The sequence below is a fragment of the Lithobates pipiens genome, unplaced genomic scaffold, assembly GCF_037356315.1.
Source record: "Lithobates pipiens isolate NorthernLeopardFrog02 unplaced genomic scaffold, aLitPip1_a1.2 Scaffold_8, whole genome shotgun sequence".
Classification (NCBI taxonomy): Eukaryota; Metazoa; Chordata; class Amphibia; order Anura; family Ranidae; genus Lithobates; species Lithobates pipiens.
Window position 1 is genome coordinate 661,199,683 of NW_027507903.1, and position 19,991 is coordinate 661,219,673.

Consider the following 19,991-nt stretch of genomic DNA (forward strand, 5'->3'; position numbering starts at 1 on the left):
GTGGTGTGCCCATATGCAGTGTGGTGTGCCCATAATGTAATGTGGTGTGGTGTGCCCATAATGTGGTGTGGTGTGCCCATATGCAGTGTGGTGTGCCCATATGTCATGCGGTGTGGTGTGCCCATATGTCATGTGATGTGGTGTGCCCATAATGTAATATGGTGTGGTGTGCCCATATGCAGTGTGGTGTGCCCATAATGCAATATGGTGTGGTGTGCCCATATGCAGTGTGGTGTGCCCATAATGTAATATGGTGTGGTGTGCCCATATGCAGTGTGGTGTGCTCATAATGTAATTTGGTGTGGTGTGTCCACATGTGGTGAGGTGTGCCCATCATGTAATGTGGTGTGGTGTTCCCATATGTGGTGTGGTGTGCCCATATGTCATGTGGTGTGCCCATAATGTAATTTTATGTGGTGTGCCCATATGTCATGTGGTGTGATGTGCCTAATTAATTAGAAAAAAAAATAAAAAATTATTAGAACCCCCAAACATTATATATATATTTTTTTCTAATTAATTTTTTAGCAACAAATACTGAATACTAGAAATCATTTATACATTGGGGTAAGTGATGCTGGTGTAAAATAATGCGGAACAAGAGCTTGCAATCTACAATGATAACTCCGGACATCCAATTCACAGTCACAAGACTCCTGGAGGATTTCACTATCAGAATAGAAACATTTCTTTATTATAATGTATTATAATTACTAATATTATATTATATTATTATACTCCTGTTGGGTCTGTGTTCTGCCCCGGGGCCCCGTGTCTTCCTAGGTTTTGCCCTCCCATGACATTACAGTAGAGCGAAGTTTGCTGATCCAGCAGCTGGGAATATCCCAGCCCCCCCTCCCCTCCCTGGAGACATATGGAAACAATGAATCTATTATACAATCAGATGGAAAGAATCTGATCCAGGAGGGGGGGGGGGGGGGTGAGGCTGCATTACCGGATCCCTGCACTAGGGGGCGCCCCAGGACAAGAAAATTCCCTTTCACACCTGCCCCCCCAGCAATAAGTGTTTTCCTCCTCCCTATACATGTTTCTCAGAGTCATTTCCTGCTCCCCCCCCCCCCCTGTGTCAGCTGTCTACTTCTACCTGAATATAACACTCCTCGCTCTCACCCCCCCCCTCCAATCTGCCCCAGGGGAGTCCCCGCCCTGCTCTGCCCCCCTCCTCCTCCATCTCTGCACTCAGTCACTCCCCTCCGCAGACACAAAATATCCTCAGCTGGAAGACAAGACTGACAGAGAGGGGGAGACCCCCACCATCCGCAGCCTGGGGGGAGGGCAAGAAGGTAGGACAGTGCCCCAGGACCCCCTGATGACTGGCATGTGATATGGGGGGCACCCCCAACTTTTCAGCACAGTGCCTGGCTTCTTCTCCCTTCTCTCTCTTCTTCTTCCAACTTTGGTAACTTTTGTCCTCAACTTACCCCATGCACCCCTTATGAGGTTACCTCTCTGTACCCCCTTTATATTATGGCGTTACCCCCTTTGCACCCCTCTTTATTAATCAGAAGCCCCCGGTCTCTCCTCTGCACCCCTGCAGGGCTCCGTCCTTTGTCTTGTTTCCTGGAACCTTGTGTCATATCTGTGGGGGAGTCACAAGGCTCTGGGGGGGTGACCCAGACCCCTCCGTTACTTGACTTATGAATGGATTGGGCTCAGGATGGGGGGATGGGGGAGGGGGGTATTGGGGTTACATCCAGTTATATCTGCTGGGAGTTGGTTCCACACATCTACTACTCCTTCTGTGAAATAATGCTTCCATTGTCCACACTCTTCCGGGGTGATATCTCTGTACGGCACCAGACAATAGGCAGCCAGCACATCTCCACATGGTGAAGAACTACAACTCCCAGCATGTGTCGCCAGATCCCCGACTGATCTTTACCTGGAAGAACATGTTGGGGCTTGTAGGTTCACATCTGAGATCTACGGGATGCCCGATACTTTGTGCACCACATCCATGGCATTCTACCAAGCTTCCATTGTACCCCTCTCCTAATATCCAGACCCCCCCTCCTTCTACTGAACCCCAACTGTTCCATTGTACTCCTCCTAATATCCTGACCCCCCTCCTTCTACTGAACCCCAACTGTTCCATTGTACTCCTCTCCTAATATCCAGACCCCCCCTCCTTCTACTGAACCCCAACTGTTCCATTGTACTCCTCTCCTAATATCCTCACCCCCCTCCTACTGAACCCCAACTATTCCATTGTACCCCTCTCCTAATATCCTGACCCCCCTCCTTCTACTGAACCCCAACTATTCCATTGTACCCCTCTCTAATATCCTGCCCCCCCCCTCCTTCTACTGAACCTCAGCTATTCCATTGTACCCCTCTCCTAATATCTAGACCCCCTCCTTCTACTGAACCCCAACTATTCCATTGTACCCCTCTCCTAATATCTTGACCCCCCTCCTTCTACTGAACCCCAACTGTTCCATTGTACCCCTCTCCTACTATCCAGACCATTCTCCTACTGAACCCCAATTGTTCCATTGTACCCCTCTCCTACTATCCAGACCATTCTCCTACTGAACCCCAATTGTTCCATTGTACCCCTATCCACTATCCAGACCTCTCTCATACTGAACCCTAATTGTTCTATTGTACCCCTCTCGTAATATCCTGATCCCTCTCCTTCTATTGAACCCCAACTGTTCCATTGTACCCCTCTCCTACTATCCAGACCATTCTCTTTCTACTGAACCCCAATTGTTCCATTGTACCCCTCTCCTAATATCCAGACCCCCTTCCTACTGAACCCCAATTGTTCCATTGTACCCCTCTCCTAATATCCTGACCCCCTTCCTACTGAACCCCAATTGTTGCATTGTACCCCTCTCCTAATATCCTGACCCCATTCCTACTGAACCCCAATTGTTCCATTGTACCCCTCTCCTACTATCCAGACCCTTCTCCTTCCACTGAACCCAAACTGTTCCATTGTACCCCTCTCCTAATATCCAGACCTTTCTCCTACTGAACCCCAATTGTTCTATTGTACCCCTCTCTTACATTCCAGACCACCCTCCTACTGAACCCCAATTGTTCGATTGTACTCCTCTCCTAATATCCTGACCCCATTCCTACTGAACCCCAATTGTTCCATTGTACCCCTCTCCTACTATCCTGACCTCTCTCCTACTGAACCCCAATTGTTCCATTGTACACCTCTCCTACTTTCCTGACCCTCTCCTTCCACTGAACCCCAGTTTTTCCATTGCACCCCTCTCCTACTATCCAGATCCTTCTCCTTTCCCCAAACCCCAATTGTTCCATTGCACCCCTCTTCTACTATCCAGACCCTTCTCCTTTTGCTGAACTCCAATTATTCAATTGTACCCCTCTCCCACTTTCCTGTCCCCTCTTCTTCCACTGAACCCCAATTGTTCCATTGTACCCCCCTCCTACTATCCAGATCCTTCTCTTTCCCCCAACCCCCAATTGTTCCATTGTGCCCCTCTTCTACTATCCAGGCCCTTCTCCTTTTGCTGAACCTCAATTGTTCCATTGTACCCATCTCCTACTTTCCTGACCCCTCTCCTTCCACTGAACCCCAATTGTTCAATTGTACCCCTCTCCTACTATCCAGACCCCTCTCCATTCCATCGTCTCATCTCCTGTCTGTTCTTACTTTTCCACAACTTTTTACCTATCGGTCATCTCTTATCGCGCTTCTTCTTACACCCCCTCCAACCGTCCTTTGTTCCTCACCCCCTCATACTGAACTTTCCTCTCTCTTTCCTCTTTCTCTCCTCTCACTTCTCCATCTCGCTCCAGTCTCGGTATGGTCTGATTTTTGTCTTCTCCTTGTTCCTGTATCTTGTTCTGGCACGGACATTGTTTGGGTGTTCTTTGTCGGTGTTGGGCCTCCTCCATTAGATGTCTTTGTTATACTTTGTAGTAATAGTTTACGTCTGGTAATAGGCCGATGTTTATGTCTAGTAATATATTGAGTGGTGGATTGATGAGGCCTCAATGCAGAGAATGAATCCCACTCCTGACTCCTGCATCGGCAGGTTCTCTTTCCCCGGAGCCACCTGGCTTTAGTTTGTCAGGAAGTCAAGGATCTCCTTGGCAACCTCATATCTCTCTCTCTCTGCCAGGCCTCATCTCTTCTTTTCCTGCTCCCTCCAGCTGCACCATCACTGTTATTACTAGAACTTCCTGTGATGTTACCACCACCATGGCACACAGTCTCCAGCCATGGCACTTTAAGCCCTTGTACACACTGGCGGAGATTCCGACGGAATGTGTCCGATCGGACCATGTTGTCGGATAATCCGACTGTGTGTGGTCTCCATCGGACTCCGACGGACCAAGTTTTCCAACTTGTTGGTAAAATTTTCTGACAAAATGCTCCGATCGGACATACTCCGATCATGTGTAGAGAATTCCGATCGGACAAAGTGCCACGCATGCTCAGATCAAATTCCTACATCAAAGCTATTGGCTACTAGCCTGAACGTAGTCCTGTCGTAACTAAATAACGTTATCACGTTCTGAACGACCGGATTTTCCGACAACTTAGTCCGACCGTGTGTATGCAACAGTTTCGGACAAATTCCATTGGATTTGGTTGTCGGAATGTCCGTCCATGTGTACAAGGGCTAAGAGTTCTTCATAGGAGGATGAGCGTCTACATGTGGGCCAAGGTGATCAGCAGCGTATGAGAAGGTCCGTCTCTGTCCTCCTGACCATCTTTGTATTAAGTTTGGCCCACCTAAGGCTCCAGAAGGGCCAATCCACCCATAAATGGCATATCTATTTTGGGTGGAGGCAGGTCAATTGACTCACTTCTTGGCTTCCAATGCCCCTTCTGGTGCTCCAGTGATGACCTTTCTGATGCGCCATCCTAAAGGGGGTCTCGTCTTGCTGTCTGTTGGATTTAACTTTTCAGGGGTCTTCAAACTATGGCCCTCCAGTTGTTTCAGAACTACAATTCCCATCATGCCTAGTCATGTCAGAGTTTTACAATGCCTCATGGGATGTGTAGTTCCGCAACAGCTGGAGGGCCATAGTTTGAGGATCCAAGAATTAGGTGAACATTATGGAGAATGCAATTGGAGAAGTCGGACTCTCAGGCAAAGTTTCCCACCCCTAGATCAGCACCCTGCCCAAGGAACTTTTCACATTAACCTCTTCTGTTCTGTCCCAGCAGGACAACTTGGACTGAAACCCTGACGGAGTTTAAAGTGGACCCATGTAATCCTTATGGGTGGTCGGATGTAAGTAGACATGCGTCTATATTAGCCTGCAATCAGGTCAAAAAAGTGGACCTGGATTCAAACGTATTGCATTCAGTCCAATGAATCTGGACAGACCCAGATGTGGTCCACCTACATCTGACCACCTAGAGATACATTGCAGTCTGTCTTTGAGCATGCGCCAAAAATGGACTGCCAGAACACCCATGTGAAAGAGGCCTTCAGAGATAAGAAAGCAGTGTGTGATGTAGGGATATGGCTTCCACCCATACATGAAATGTCAGATTAGGAAGGATGAAGTAGTCTGGTTTATGATAGAGTCTCCATTGCAGTCCTCCATTGTTCTTGGTGGTTCTCTTTTGTTTTTCCTCCTCGTTGTTCTTGTCTCTGCGGTTTATGTTTTTTCCATCACCCCTCCCACCAGCAGCTTCTCTCGCTCTACAGACGATGATTCAGAACTCAGATTCCTCAGATGTTTCTAACAATCAGTTTTATGTAAGACGAGAAGCACCACACCCGACCAGCCTGTCCTCACCCACCCAAACCTCGTCCAGGAGCTCCGTCACAACTTCAATATCAACCTACCAGCCAAATGAGTCAACAAACCCGACAGTCCCGGCCCGCCTGCTGCAGCTTTAACACCCAGTGTTATCTGGTGTCAGATTTTTGTGTTCTATAAACAGGTGTCAGCCTTTTATTCCAAATAACCTGGTGTCAACCCATTGTCCCATATAGCCCAATATCACCGGAGGCCACCCTATTGTCCCATATAGCCCAATTTCACCGGGGGTCACCCTATTGTCCCATATAGCCCAATATCACCCAGGATCACCTTACTGTCCCATATAGCCCAATATCACCGGGGGCCACCCTATTGTCCCATATAGCCCAATTTCACCGGGGGTCACCCTATTGTCCCATATAGCCCAATATCACCCAGGATCACCTTACTGTCCCATATAGCCCAATATCACCGGGGGCCACCCTATTGTCCCATATAGCCCAATATCACCGGGGGCCACCCTATTGTCCCATATAGCCCAATATCACCCAGGATCACCTTACTGTCCCATATAACCCGGCATCACCCGGAGTAACCCTTTAGTCCCATATAATTTGGTGTCAGCCTATTGTGTTATATAACCTGGTGTCAACCTTTTCTGCCATGTACCCAATATTACCCACTGCCACCCTATTGCCCTTTTATAATACAATATCATCCAGTGTCACTTTATTGCCCTAAAAAAACAATATCACCCAGTGTCACCCTATTAGCCCAATGTTACTGGAGGTCACCCAGGTGATAACCCAATATCACCTGGCGTCCCCTATTTTCTCATATAACCCAATAGTTACTGGTGTCACTCCATTATTCCATATCTCCCGTATCCAGTATCACCCCAGAAATTAGCCCACCATCGAAAATCTCCCAATATGATCTAGTGTCACCCCTCTATCCCAAATCCTCCAATATCATCCGGTATCACCCCTCTATCCCATATCTCCAACATCATCTGATATCACCCCTCTATCCCATATCTCCAACATCATCTGATATCACCCCTCTATCCCATATCTCCAACATCATCTGATATCACCCCTCTATCCCATATCTCCAACATCATCTGATATCACCCCTCTATCCCACATCTCCAACATCATCTGATATCACCCCTCTATTCCACATCTCCAACATCATCTGATATCACCCCTCTATCCCACATCTCCAACATCATCTGATATCACCCCTCTATTCCACATCTCCAACATCATCTGATATCACCCCAATATCCCACATCTCCAACATCATCTGATATCACCCCTCTATCCCACATCTCCAACATCATCTGATATCACCCCAATATCCCACATCTCCAACATCATCTGATATCACCCCACTATCCCACATCTCCAACATCATCTGATATCACCCCTCTATCCCATATCTCCAACATCATCTGATATCACCCCTCTATCCCACATCTCCAACATCTGATATCACCCCAATATCACATATCCCCAATATCATCTGATATCACCCCTCTATCCCACATCTCCAACATCATCTGATATCACCCCAATATCCCACATCTCCAACATCATCTGATATCACCCCTCTATCCCATATCTCCAACATCATCTGATATCACCCCTCTATCCCACATCTCCAACATCTGATATCACCCCAATATCACATATCCCCAATATCATCTGATATCACCCCTCTATCCCACATCTCCAACATCATCTGATATCACCCCAATATCCCACATCTCCAACATCATCTGATATCACCCCTCTATCCCACATCTCCAACATCATCTGATATCACCCCTCTATCCCACATCTCCAACATCATCTGATATCACCCCAATATCCCACATCTCCAACATCATCTGATATCACCCCTCTATCCCATATCTCCAACATCATCTGATATCACCCCTCTATCCCACATCTCCAACATCTGATATCACCCCAATATCCCACATCTCCAACATCATCTGATATCACCCCTCTATCCCATATCTCCAACATCATCTGATATCACCCCTCTATCCCATATCTCCAACATCATCTGATATCACCCCTCTATCCCATATCTCCAACATCATCTGATATCACCCCTCTATCCCACATCTCCAACATCATCTGATATCACCCCTCTATCCCACATCTCCAACATCATCTGATATCACCCCAATATCCCACATCTCCAACATCATCTGATATCACCCCTCTATCCCATATCTCCAACATCATCTGATATCACCCCTCTATCCCACATCTCCAACATCTGATATCACCCGAATATCCCACATCTCCAACATCATCTGATATCACCCCTCTATCCCATATCTCCAACATCATCTGATATCACCCCTCTATCCCATATCTCCAACATCATCTGATATCACCCCTCTATCCCATATCTCCAACATCATCTGATATCACCCCTCTATCACATATCCCCAATATCATCTGATATCACCCCTCTATCCCACATCTCCAACATCATCTGATATCACCCCAATATCCCACATCTCCCACATCATCTGATATCACCCCTCTATCCCACATCTCCAACATCATCTGATATCACCCCTCTATTCCACATCTCCAACATCATCTGATATCACCCCTCTATCCCACATCTCCAACATCATCTGATATCACCCCAATATCCCACATCTCCAACATCATCTGATATCACCCCTCTATCCCACATCTCCAACATCATCTGATATCACCCCAATATCACATATCTCCAACATCATCTGATATCACCCCAATATCACATATCTCCAACATCATCTGATATCACCCCTCTATCCCACATCTCCAACATTATCTGATATCACCCCTCTATCCCATATCTCCAACATCATCTGATATCACCCCTCTATCCCACATCTCCAACATTATCTGATATCACCCCTCTATCCCATATCTCCAACATCATCTGATATCACCCCAATATCCCACATCTCCAACATCATCTGATATCACCCCAATATCCCACATCTCCAACATCATCTGATATCACCCCTCTATCCCATATCTCCAACATCATCTGATATCACCCCTCTATCCCATATCCCCAACATCATCTGATATCACCCCTCTATCCCACATCTCCAACATCATCTGATATCACCCCTCTATCCCACATCTCCAACATCATCTGATATCACCCCAATATCCCACATCTCCAACATCATCTGATATCACCCCTCTATCCCACATCTCCAACATCATCTGATATCACCCCAATATCACATATCTCCAACATCATCTGATATCACCCCAATATCACATATCTCCAACATCATCTGATATCACCCCTCTATCCCACATCTCCAACATTATCTGATATCACCCCTCTATCCCATATCTCCAACATCATCTGATATCACCCCTCTATCCCACATCTCCAACATTATCTGATATCACCCCTCTATCCCATATCTCCAACATTATCTGATATCACCCCTCTATCCCACATCTCCAACATCATCTGATATCACCCCAATATCACATATCTCCAACATCATCTGATATCACCCCAATATCACATATCTCCAACATCATCTGATATCACCCCTCTATCCCACATCTCCAACATTATCTGATATCACCCCTCTATCCCATATCTCCAACATCATCTGATATCACCCCTCTATCCCACATCTCCAACATTATCTGATATCACCCCTCTATCCCATATCTCCAACATCATCTGATATCACCCCAATATCCCACATCTCCAACATCATCTGATATCACCCCAATATCCCACATCTCCAACATCATCTGATATCACCCCTCTATCCCATATCTCCAACATCATCTGATATCACCCCTCTATCCCATATCTCCAACATCATCTGATATCACCCCTCTATCCCATATCTCCAACATCATCTGATATCACCCCTCTATCCCATATCTCCAACATCATCTGATATCACCCCTCTATCCCACATCTCCAACATCATCTGATATCACCCCTCTATCCCACATCTCCAACATCATCTGATATCACCCCTCTATCCCACATCTCCAACATCATCTGATATCACCCCTCTATCTCACATCTCCAACATCATCTGATATCACCCCTCTATCCCACATCTCCAACATCTGATATCACCCCTCTATCTCACATCTCCAACATCATCTGATATCACCCCAATATCCCACATCTCCAACATCATCTGATATCACCCCAATATCCCACATCTCCAACATCATCTGATATCACCCCACTATCCCACATCTCCAACATCATCTGATATCACCCCTCTATCCCACATCTCCAACATTATCTGATATCACCTCTCTATCCCACATCTCCAACATCATCTGATATCACCCCTCTATCCCACATCTCCAACATCATCTGATATCACCCCAATATCCCACATCTCCAACATCATCTGATATCACCCCTCTATCCCACATCTCCAACATCATCTGATATCACCCCAATATCCCACATCTCCAACATCATCTGATATCACCCCTCTATCCCACATCTCCAACATCATCTGATATCACCCCTCTATCCCATATCTCCAACATCATCTGATATCACCCCTCTATCCCACATCTCCAACATCATCTGATATCACCCCTCTATCCCACATCTCCAACATCATCTGATATCACCCCAATATCCCACATCTCCAACATCACCTGATATCACCCCAATATCCCACATCTCCAACATCATCTGATATCACCCCTCTATCCCACATCTCCAACATCATCTGATATCACCCCTCTATCCCACATCTCCAACATCATCTGATATCACCCCTCTATCCCACATCTCCAACATCATCTGATATCACCCCTCTATCCCACATCTCCAACATCATCTGATATCACCCCTCTATCTCACATCTCCAACATTATCTGATATCACCCCTCTATCCCACATCTCCAACATCATCTGATATCACCCCTCTATCTCACATCTCCAACATCATCTGATATCACCCCTCTATCCCACATCTCCAACATCATCTGATATCACCCCTCTATCCCATATCTCCAACATCATCTGATATCACCCCTCTATCTCACATCTCTAACATCATCTGATATCACCCCAATATCCCACATCTCCAACATCATCTGATATCACCCCAATATCCCACATCTCCAACATCATCTGATATCACCCCACTATCCCACATCTCCAACATCATCTGATATCACCCCTCTATCCCATATCTCCAACATCATCTGATATCACCCCTCTATCCCACATCTCCAACATTATCTGATATCACCTCTCTATCCCACATCTCCAACATCATCTGATATCACCCCAATATCCCACATCTCCAACATCATCTGGTATCACCCCTCTATCCCATATCTCCAACATCATCTGATATCACCCCTCTATCCCTCATCTCCAACATCATCTGATATCACCCCTCTATCCCATATATCCAGTATCATCAACTATCACCGCTCTATCCCATATCTCCAACATCATCTGATATCACCCCTCTATCCCATATCTCCAACATCATCTGATATCACCCCAATATCACATATCTATTCCATATCTCTGACATCATCTGGTATTACCCTCTATCCCATATCCCAGGGTGAAACATGTTGGAGTTGTGGTCTGGATGAATCAAGCTGATCATGATTAAGCCACAGAGGGCAGGGTGAAACATGTTGGAGTTGTGGTCTGGATGAATCCAGCTGAGCATGATGGCGGGGTGAAACATGTTGGAGTTGTGGTCTGGATGAATCCAGCTGAGCATGATGGCGGGGTGAAACATGTTGGAGTTGTGGTCTGGATGAATAGAGGTGATCATGATTAAGCACTGGAGGGCTGGGTGAAACATGTTGGAGTTGTGGTCTGGATGAATCGGGCTGAGGCTGCTTTTACTTGCTTACCACTTGGGCCGGGTGAGGTGTGCGGCGGTTGGGCTACCTTTCTCTGTTTTGCCACATCATCCACTATCTCTTATACCCCAATATCAACCGGTATCCCCTCCATTACCTGCAAAAGTTGTCTCATATTTCTAATTGTCCTTATTTTTCCATATCCAAATATTACACAACGCCCCCAAATATTATCATAAATCTCCAAAAACCATCATGAGTTTTCGTGCAACTTGAAATAATCCCCAAACTGTGTGCTACCCCTATTAATACCTCCCCGGGTTAAAATGTGTTGCCCTAACTATTATCCCCAAAAAAATGGTTCCTGGCCGGTCTTGCTGAGATTGTGATCTTTGACTTCCTATGACCCCAAGCTGGGTAGCAAGATTTTTGAATGGAAATTTTCGCGTTAAGAGCGCTCGTTCGTTTTTTGTTTTGTTTTTTGAGCCAAAATCAGTTTTAATTTTTGACCATACTGATATAAAAAAATAAAAATTGGAAGGCGTAGGATGGAAAACTTTTACTGGAACAAACTTTATTTTTCCAACAGTGAATGTGGTTTTGGTTTTTCGGGAAATTACATTCATTCCAAAATCGAACGGTAAAAGCGAACCCAGCTTTAGTCTTCAGCATCGGTCTGCTGTACACAATGCAGAAGGTGGACCTTACAGCACGGGGGGGGGCAGCCAATCGGTCGCAGGCATTTGTATGTTTTATAGCTGTTGCCGGGCAGAATACACTGTAAGTGTAAAGGGGAGGGAGGGAGGAAGGAGGAGGAGGGGCAGCTGTGGAGAAGACGTCTATCATAGACTCGGAGCTCCAATATGTAGGACGTGTATTTGATGTGATCGGTCACATTAGACTGTAATATGTGCAGCTCAGCGATACCTCCAGAGCCTGCGCAGGCAGTGACTGGTAAAAATCGCAATTTAGCAACTCAACGGTGTGGATTCAGTCTGGCCTCTGTGACAGATTTCTGGGGTCCTTGTAGTAAGAAGCGTTGTACGTTCGTGTAAGCCGTGTGACCGTTTTCATTGGTTGTGCTGACACATGTGACCAATCCCAGAAGTTCTTGTCTGTGACAACTTACTACAATGTTGCTACATCTGCCCCAGATTCATTAATAGATACCACCAGATCAGGGATGAGAAAAATGCAAGAAAATAAGAAGAATGGCATTTTGGAGTAACAGGAATGTGCACCTCCCCCCCCCCCCCTCCCCAAACCGCCACCATCAATGGCTGCTTGGATGCTGTCAGCAGCAGAGTGTTATTGGTTGCTAGGATGCTGTGGGCAGTACAGCACCATTGGTTGCTAGGTTGCTGTCGGCAGCACAGAGCCGTTGGTTGCTAGGGTGCTGTTGGGAGCAGTGAGCCATTGATTGCTAGGATGCTGTCGGTAGTGCGACACTGTTGGTTGCTTGGGTGCTGTCGGCAGCACGGAGCCGTCGCCTGCTAGGGTGCTTTCGGCAGCACAGAGCAGTCGGTAGCTGGGATGCTGTCGGTAGCAGGGAACCGTTGGTTGCTGGGATGTTATCGGTAGCACTGAGCCGTTAGTTGCTAGGATGCTGTGGGTAGCACTGAGCCATTAGTTGCTAGGATGCTGTCGGTAGCACTGAGCCGTTAGTTGCTAGGATGATGTTGATAGCACTGAGCCATTAGTTGTTAGGATGCTGTCAGTAGCACTGAGCCGTGGGTTGCTAGGATGCTGTCGGTAGCACTGAGTCATTAGTTGCTAGGATGCTGTCGGTAGCACTGAGCTGTGGGTTGCTAGGATGCTGTTGGTAGCACTGAGCCATTGGTTGCTAGGATGCTGTCGGTAGCACTGAGCTGTGGGTTGCTAGGATGCTGTCGGTAGCACTGAGCTGTGGGTTGCTAGGATGCTGTCGGTAGCACTGAGCCATTGGTTGCTAGGATGCTGTCGGTAGCACTGAGCTGTGGGTTGCTAGGATGCTGTCGGTAGCACTGAGCTGTTGGTAGCACTGAGCTGTTGGTAGCACTGAGCTGTGGGTTGCTAGGATGCTGTCGGTAGCACTGAGCTGTGGGTTGCTAGGATGCTGTCGGTAGCACTGAGCCATTGGTTGCTAGGATGCTGTCGGTAGCACTGAGCTGTGGGTTGCTAGGATGCTGTCGGTAGCACTGAGCTGTTGGTAGCACTGAGCTGTTGGTAGCACTGAGCTGTTGGTAGCACTGAGCTGTGGGTTGCTAGGATGCTGTCGGTAGCACTGAGCTGTGGGTTGCTAGGATGCTGTCGGTAGCACTGAGCCATTGGTTGCTAGGATGCTGTCGGTAGCACTGAGCTGTGGGTTGCTAGGATGCTGTCGGTAGCACTGAGCTGTTGGTAGCACTGAGCTGTTGGTAGCACTGAGCTGTTGGTAGCACTGAGCTGTGGGTTGCTAGGATGCTGTCGGTAGCACTGAGCTGTGGGTTGCTAGGATGCTGTCGGTAGCACTGAGCTGTGGGTTGCTAGGATGCTGTCGGTAGCACTGAGCCATTGGTTGCTAGGATGCTGTCGGTAGCACTGAGCTGTGGGTTGCTAGGATGCTGTCGGTAGCACTGAGCTGTTGGTAGCACTGAGCTGTTGGTAGCACTGAGCTGTGGGTTGCTAGGATGCTGTCGGTAGCACTGAGCTGTTGGTTGCTAGGATGCTGTCGGTAGCACTGAGCTGTGGGTTGCTAGGATGCTGTCGGTAGCACTGAGCCATTGGTTGCTAGGATGCTGTCGGTAGCACTGAGCTGTGGGTTGCTAGGGTGCTGTCGGTAGCACTGAGCTGTTGGTAGCACTGAGCTGTGGGTTGCTAGGATGCTGTCGGTAGCACTGAGCTGTTGGTTGCTAGGATGCTGTTGGTAGCACTGAGCTGTGGGTTGCTAGGATGCTGTCGGTAGCACTGAGCTGTTGGTTGCTAGGATGCTGTCGGTAGCACTGAGCTGTGGGTTGCTAGGATGCTGTCGGTAGCACTGAGCCATTGGTTGCTAGGATGCTGACGGTAGCACTGAGCTGTGGGTTGCTAGGATGCTGTCGGTAGCACTGAGCTGTTGGTAGCACTGAGCTGTGGGCTGCTAGGATGCTGTCGGTAGCACTGAGCTGTTGGTTGCTAGGATGCTGTCAGTAGCACTGAGCTGTGGGTTGCTAGGATGCTGTCGGTAGCACTGAGCTGTTGGTTGCTAGGATGCTGTCGGTAGCACTGAGCCATTGGTTGCTAGGATGCTGTCGGTAGCACTGAGCTGTGGGTTGCTAGGGTGCTGTCGGTAGCACTGAGCTGTTGGTAGCACTGAGCTGTGGGTTGCTAGGATGCTGTCGGTAGCACTGAGCTGTTGGTTGCTAGGATGCTGTTGGTAGCACTGAGCTGTGGGTTGCTAGGATGCTGTCGGTAGCACTGAGCTGTTGGTTGCTAGGATGCTGTCGGTAGCACTGAGCTGTGGGTTGCTAGGATGCTGTCGGTAGCACTGAGCCATTGGTTGCTAGGATGCTGACGGTAGCACTGAGCTGTGGGTTGCTAGGATGCTGTCGGTAGCACTGAGCTGTTGGTAGCACTGAGCTGTGGGCTGCTAGGATGCTGTCGGTAGCACTGAGCTGTTGGTTGCTAGGATGCTGTCAGTAGCACTGAGCTGTGGGTTGCTAGGATGCTGTCGGTAGCACTGAGCTGTTGGTTGCTAGGATGCTGTCGGTAGCACTGAGCTGTGGGTTGCTAGGATGCTGTCGGTAGCACTGAGCCATTGGTTGCTAGGATGCTGTCGGTAGCACTGAGCTGTGGGTTGCTAGGATGCTGTCGGTAGCACTGAGCTGTTGGTAGCACTGAGCTGTGGGTTGCTAGGATGCTGTCGGTAGCACTGAGCCATTGGTTGCTAGGATGCTGTCGGTAGCACTGAGCTATTGGTTACTAGGAAGCTGTCAGTAGCACTGAGCCATTGATTGCTAGGATGCTGTCAGTAGCACTGAGCTGTGGGTTGCTAAGATGCTGTCGGTAGCACTGAGCTGTTAGTTTCTAGGATGCTGTCGGTATCACTGAGCCGTTAGTTGCTAGGAAGCTGATGGTAGCACTGAGCCATTAGTTGCTAGGATGCTGTTGGTAGCACTGAGCCATTAGTTGCTAGAATGCTGTCGGTAGCACTGAGCTGTGGATTGCTAAGATGCTGTCAGTAGCACTGAGCTGTGGGTTGCTAAGATGCTGTCGGTAGCACTGAGCCGTGGGTTGCTAGGATGCTGTCGGTAGCACTGAGCCGTTGGTTGCTAGGATGCTGTCGGTAGCACTGAGCTGTGGGTTGCTAGGATGCTGTCGGTAGCACTGAGCTGTTAGTTTCTAGGATGCTGTCGGTATCACTGAGCCGTTAGTTGCTAGGAAGCTGATGGTAGCACTGAGCCATTAGTTGCTAGGATGCTGTTGGTAGCACTGAGCCATTAGTTGCTAGAATGCTGTTGGTAGCACTGAGCTGTGGATTGCTAGGATGCTGTCAGTAGCACTGAGCTGTGGGTTGCTAAGATGCTGTCGGTAGCACTGAGCCGTGGGTTGCTAGGATGCTGTCGGTAGCACTGAGCCGTTGGTTGCTAGAATGCTGTCGGTAGCACTGAGCTGTGGGTTGCTAGGATGCTGTCGGTAGCACTGAGCCGTTGGTTGCTAGGATGCTGGTGGTAGCACTGAGCTGTTGGTTGCTAGGATGCTGTCGGTAGCACTGAGCTGTGGGTTGCTAGGATGCTGTCGGTAGCACTGAGCTGTTGGTTGCTAGGATGCTGTTAGCCCATTAGTCAGTGGGATTATCTGCTTTGTTTTGTACTATAAAAGGGGCTCATTTTAGTTTTTTAATCCCCCGTTATGTTACTGAACGTCTCACACCTGGTGACATCTCTGTGCTTTTTTGGGTTTTTTTTGGTGCTTTTTGGAGGAACGCATTGCAGTTCATTTCCATGGTTTCCTATGAGACACGCTCACATCTGCGCTTTTTTCAGCCGCTGCGTATTTGGAAACGGTCAGGGACTTTTTTTTTTTTTTATGCAAAACGGTACTTTTCTGGTTCAATAGACTTCAATGGAGAGGCTGCAGAAAGGCACCTAATGCTTTTTTACAGCAATTTGTGATTTTTAATCTGCCCAGCAACAAATTGGGCAAAAAAAAACGCCAAAAAAAACAAATCGCAACAAAATCACGTGTGCAAAAATCAAAACGTAGTGTATATACAGTATATCTCCTCTAATAGTGTATACAGTATATCTCCTCTAATAGTGTATATACAGTATATCTCCTCTAATAGTGTATATACAGTATATCTCCTCTAATAGTGTATATACAGTATATCTCCTCTAATAGTGTATATACAGTATATCTCCTCTAATAGTGTATACAGTATATCTCCTCTAATAGTGTATACAGTATATCTCCTCTAATAGTGTATATACAGTATATCTCCTCTAATAGTGTATACAGTATATCTCCTCTAATAGTGTATATACAGTATATCTCCTCTAATAGTGTATATACAGTATATCTCCTCTAATAGTGTATACAGTATATCTCCTCTAGTTTATATACAGTATATCTCCTCTAATAGTGTATACAGTATATCTCCTCTAATAGTGTATATACAGTATATCTCCTCTAATAGTGTATACAGTATATCTCCTCTAGTTTATATACAGTATATCTCCTCTAATAGTGTATACAGTATATCTCCTCTAATAGTGTATACAGTATATCTCCTCTAATAGTGTATATACAGTATATCTCCTCTAATAGTGTATACAGTATATCTCCTCTAGTGTATATACAGTATATCTCCTCTAATAGTGTATACAGTATATCTCCTCTAATAGTATATACAGTATATCTCCTCTAATAGTGTATATACAGTATATCTCCTCTAATAGTATATAGACAGTATATCTCCTCTAATAGTGTATACAGTATATCTCCTCTAATAGTATATATACAATATCTATCCTCTAATAGTTTATACAGTATATCTCCTCTAATAGTATATATATATATACAGTATTTTTCCTCTAATAGTGTATATCCAGTTACAGTATATCTCCTCTAATAGTGTATATACATTATATTTTCTCTAATAGTGTATATACAGTATATCTCCTCTAATAGTGTATACAGTATATCTCCTCTAATAGTGTATATATAGTATATCTCCTCTAATACTATATATACAGTATATCTCCTCTAATAGTGTATATACATTATATTTTCTCTAATAGTGTATATACAGTATATCTCCTCTAATAGTGTATACAGTATATCTCCTCTAATAGTGTATACAGTATATCTCCTCTAATAGTGTATATACAGTATATCTCCTCTAATAGTGTATACAGTATATCTCCTCTAATAGTGTATATACAGTATATCTCCTCTAATAGTGTATATACAGTATATCTCCTCTAATAGTGTATACAGTATATCTCCTCTAGTTTATATACAGTATATCTCCTCTAATAGTGTATACAGTATATCTCCTCTAATAGTGTATACAGTATATCTCCTCTAGTGTATATACAGTATATCTCCTCTAATAGTGTATACAGTATATCTCCTCTAGTGTATATACAGTATATCTCCTCTAATAGTGTATACAGTATATCTCCTCTAATAGTATATACAGTATATCTCCTCTAATAGTGTATATACAGTATATCTCCTCTAATAGTATATAGACAGTATATCTCCTCTAATAGTGTATACAGTATATCTCCTCTAATAGTATATATACAATATCTATCCTCTAATAGTTTATACAGTATATCTCCTCTAATAGTATATATATATATATACAGTATTTTTCCTCTAATAGTGTATATCCAGTTACAGTATATCTCCTCTAATAGTGTATATACATTATATTTTCTCTAATAGTGTATATACAGTATATCTCCTCTAATAGTGTATACAGTATATCTCCTCTAATAGTGTATATATAGTATATCTCCTCTAATACTATATATACAGTATATCTCCTCTAATAGTGTATATACATTATATTTTCTCTAATAGTGTATATACAGTATATCTCCTCTAATAGTGTATACAGTATATCTCCTCTAATAGTGTATACAGTATATCTCCTCTAATAGTGTATATACAGTATATCTCCTCTAATAGTGTATACAGTATATCTCCTCTAATAGTGTATATACAGTATATCTCCTCTAATAGTGTATATACAGTATATCTCCTCTAATAGTGTATACAGTATATCTCCTCTAGTTTATATACAGTATATCTCCTCTAATAGTGTATACAGTATATCTCCTCTAATAGTGTATACAGTATATCTCCTCTAGTGTATATACAGTATATCTCCTCTAATAGTGTATACAGTATATCTCCTCTAGTGTATATACAGTATATCTCCTCTAATAGTGTATACAGTATATCTCCTCTAATAGTATATACAGTATATCTCCTCTAATAGTGTATATACAGTATATCTCCTCTAATAGTATATAGACAGTATATCTCCTCTAATAGTGTATACAGTATATCTCCTCTAATAGTATATATACAATATCTATCCTCTAATAGTTTATACAGTATATCTCCTCTAATAGTATATATATATATACAGTATATCTCCTCTAATAGTATATATATATATACAGTATTTTTCCTCTAATAGTGTATATCCAGTTACAGTATATCTCCTCTAATAGTGTATATACATTATATTTTCTCTAATAGTGTATATACAGTATATCTCCTCTAATAGTGTATACAGTATATCTCCTCTAATAGTGTATACAGTATATCTCCTCTAATAGTGTATATACATTATATTTTCTCTAATAGTGTATATACAGTATATCTCCTCTAATAGTGTATACAGTATATCTCCTCTAATAGTGTATATACAGTATATCTCCTCTAATAGTGTATACAGTATATCTCCTCTAATAGTGTATATACAGTATATCTCCTCTAATAGTGTATATACAGTATATCTCCTCTAATAGTGTATACAGTATATCTCCTCTAGTTTATATACAGTATATCTCCTCTAATAGTGTATACAGTATATCTCCTCTAATAGTGTATACAGTATATCTCCTCTAGTGTATATACAGTATATCTCCTCTAATAGTGTATACAGTATATCTCCTCTAGTGTATATACAGTATATCTCCTCTAATAGTGTATACAGTATATCTCCTCTAATAGTATATACAGTATATCTCCTCTAATAGTGTATATACAGTATATCTCCTCTAATAGTATATAGACAGTATATCTCCTCTAATAGTGTATACAGTATATCTCCTCTAATAGTATATATACAATATCTATCCTCTAATAGTTTATACAGTATATCTCCTCTAATAGTATATATATATATACAGTATTTTTCCT

The 19,991-nt window shown here is 44.6% G+C and overlaps 1 protein-coding gene across 2 annotated transcripts in view; it reads left to right on the forward strand.

Annotated features, from left to right (window-relative positions):
- Positions 1-1,160: 1,160 nt before the first annotated feature.
- The window catches only part of LOC143961821 (phospholipid scramblase 1-like), an 85,216-nt gene continuing 66,385 nt past the window's right edge, over positions 1,161-19,991 (forward strand). The window contains exon 1 of one of the 2 annotated variants that reach the window (XM_077471154.1): positions 1,161-1,304. Coding sequence is in view for 1 of the 2 variants with exons in the window: in XM_077471153.1 (XP_077327279.1) it covers positions 1,347-1,420 (74 nt within the window). In the remaining variant the exon portion in view is untranslated. Of the gene's footprint in view, positions 1,421-19,991 lie in introns of both variants that reach the window. The other variant, XM_077471153.1, reaches the window with a different exon arrangement.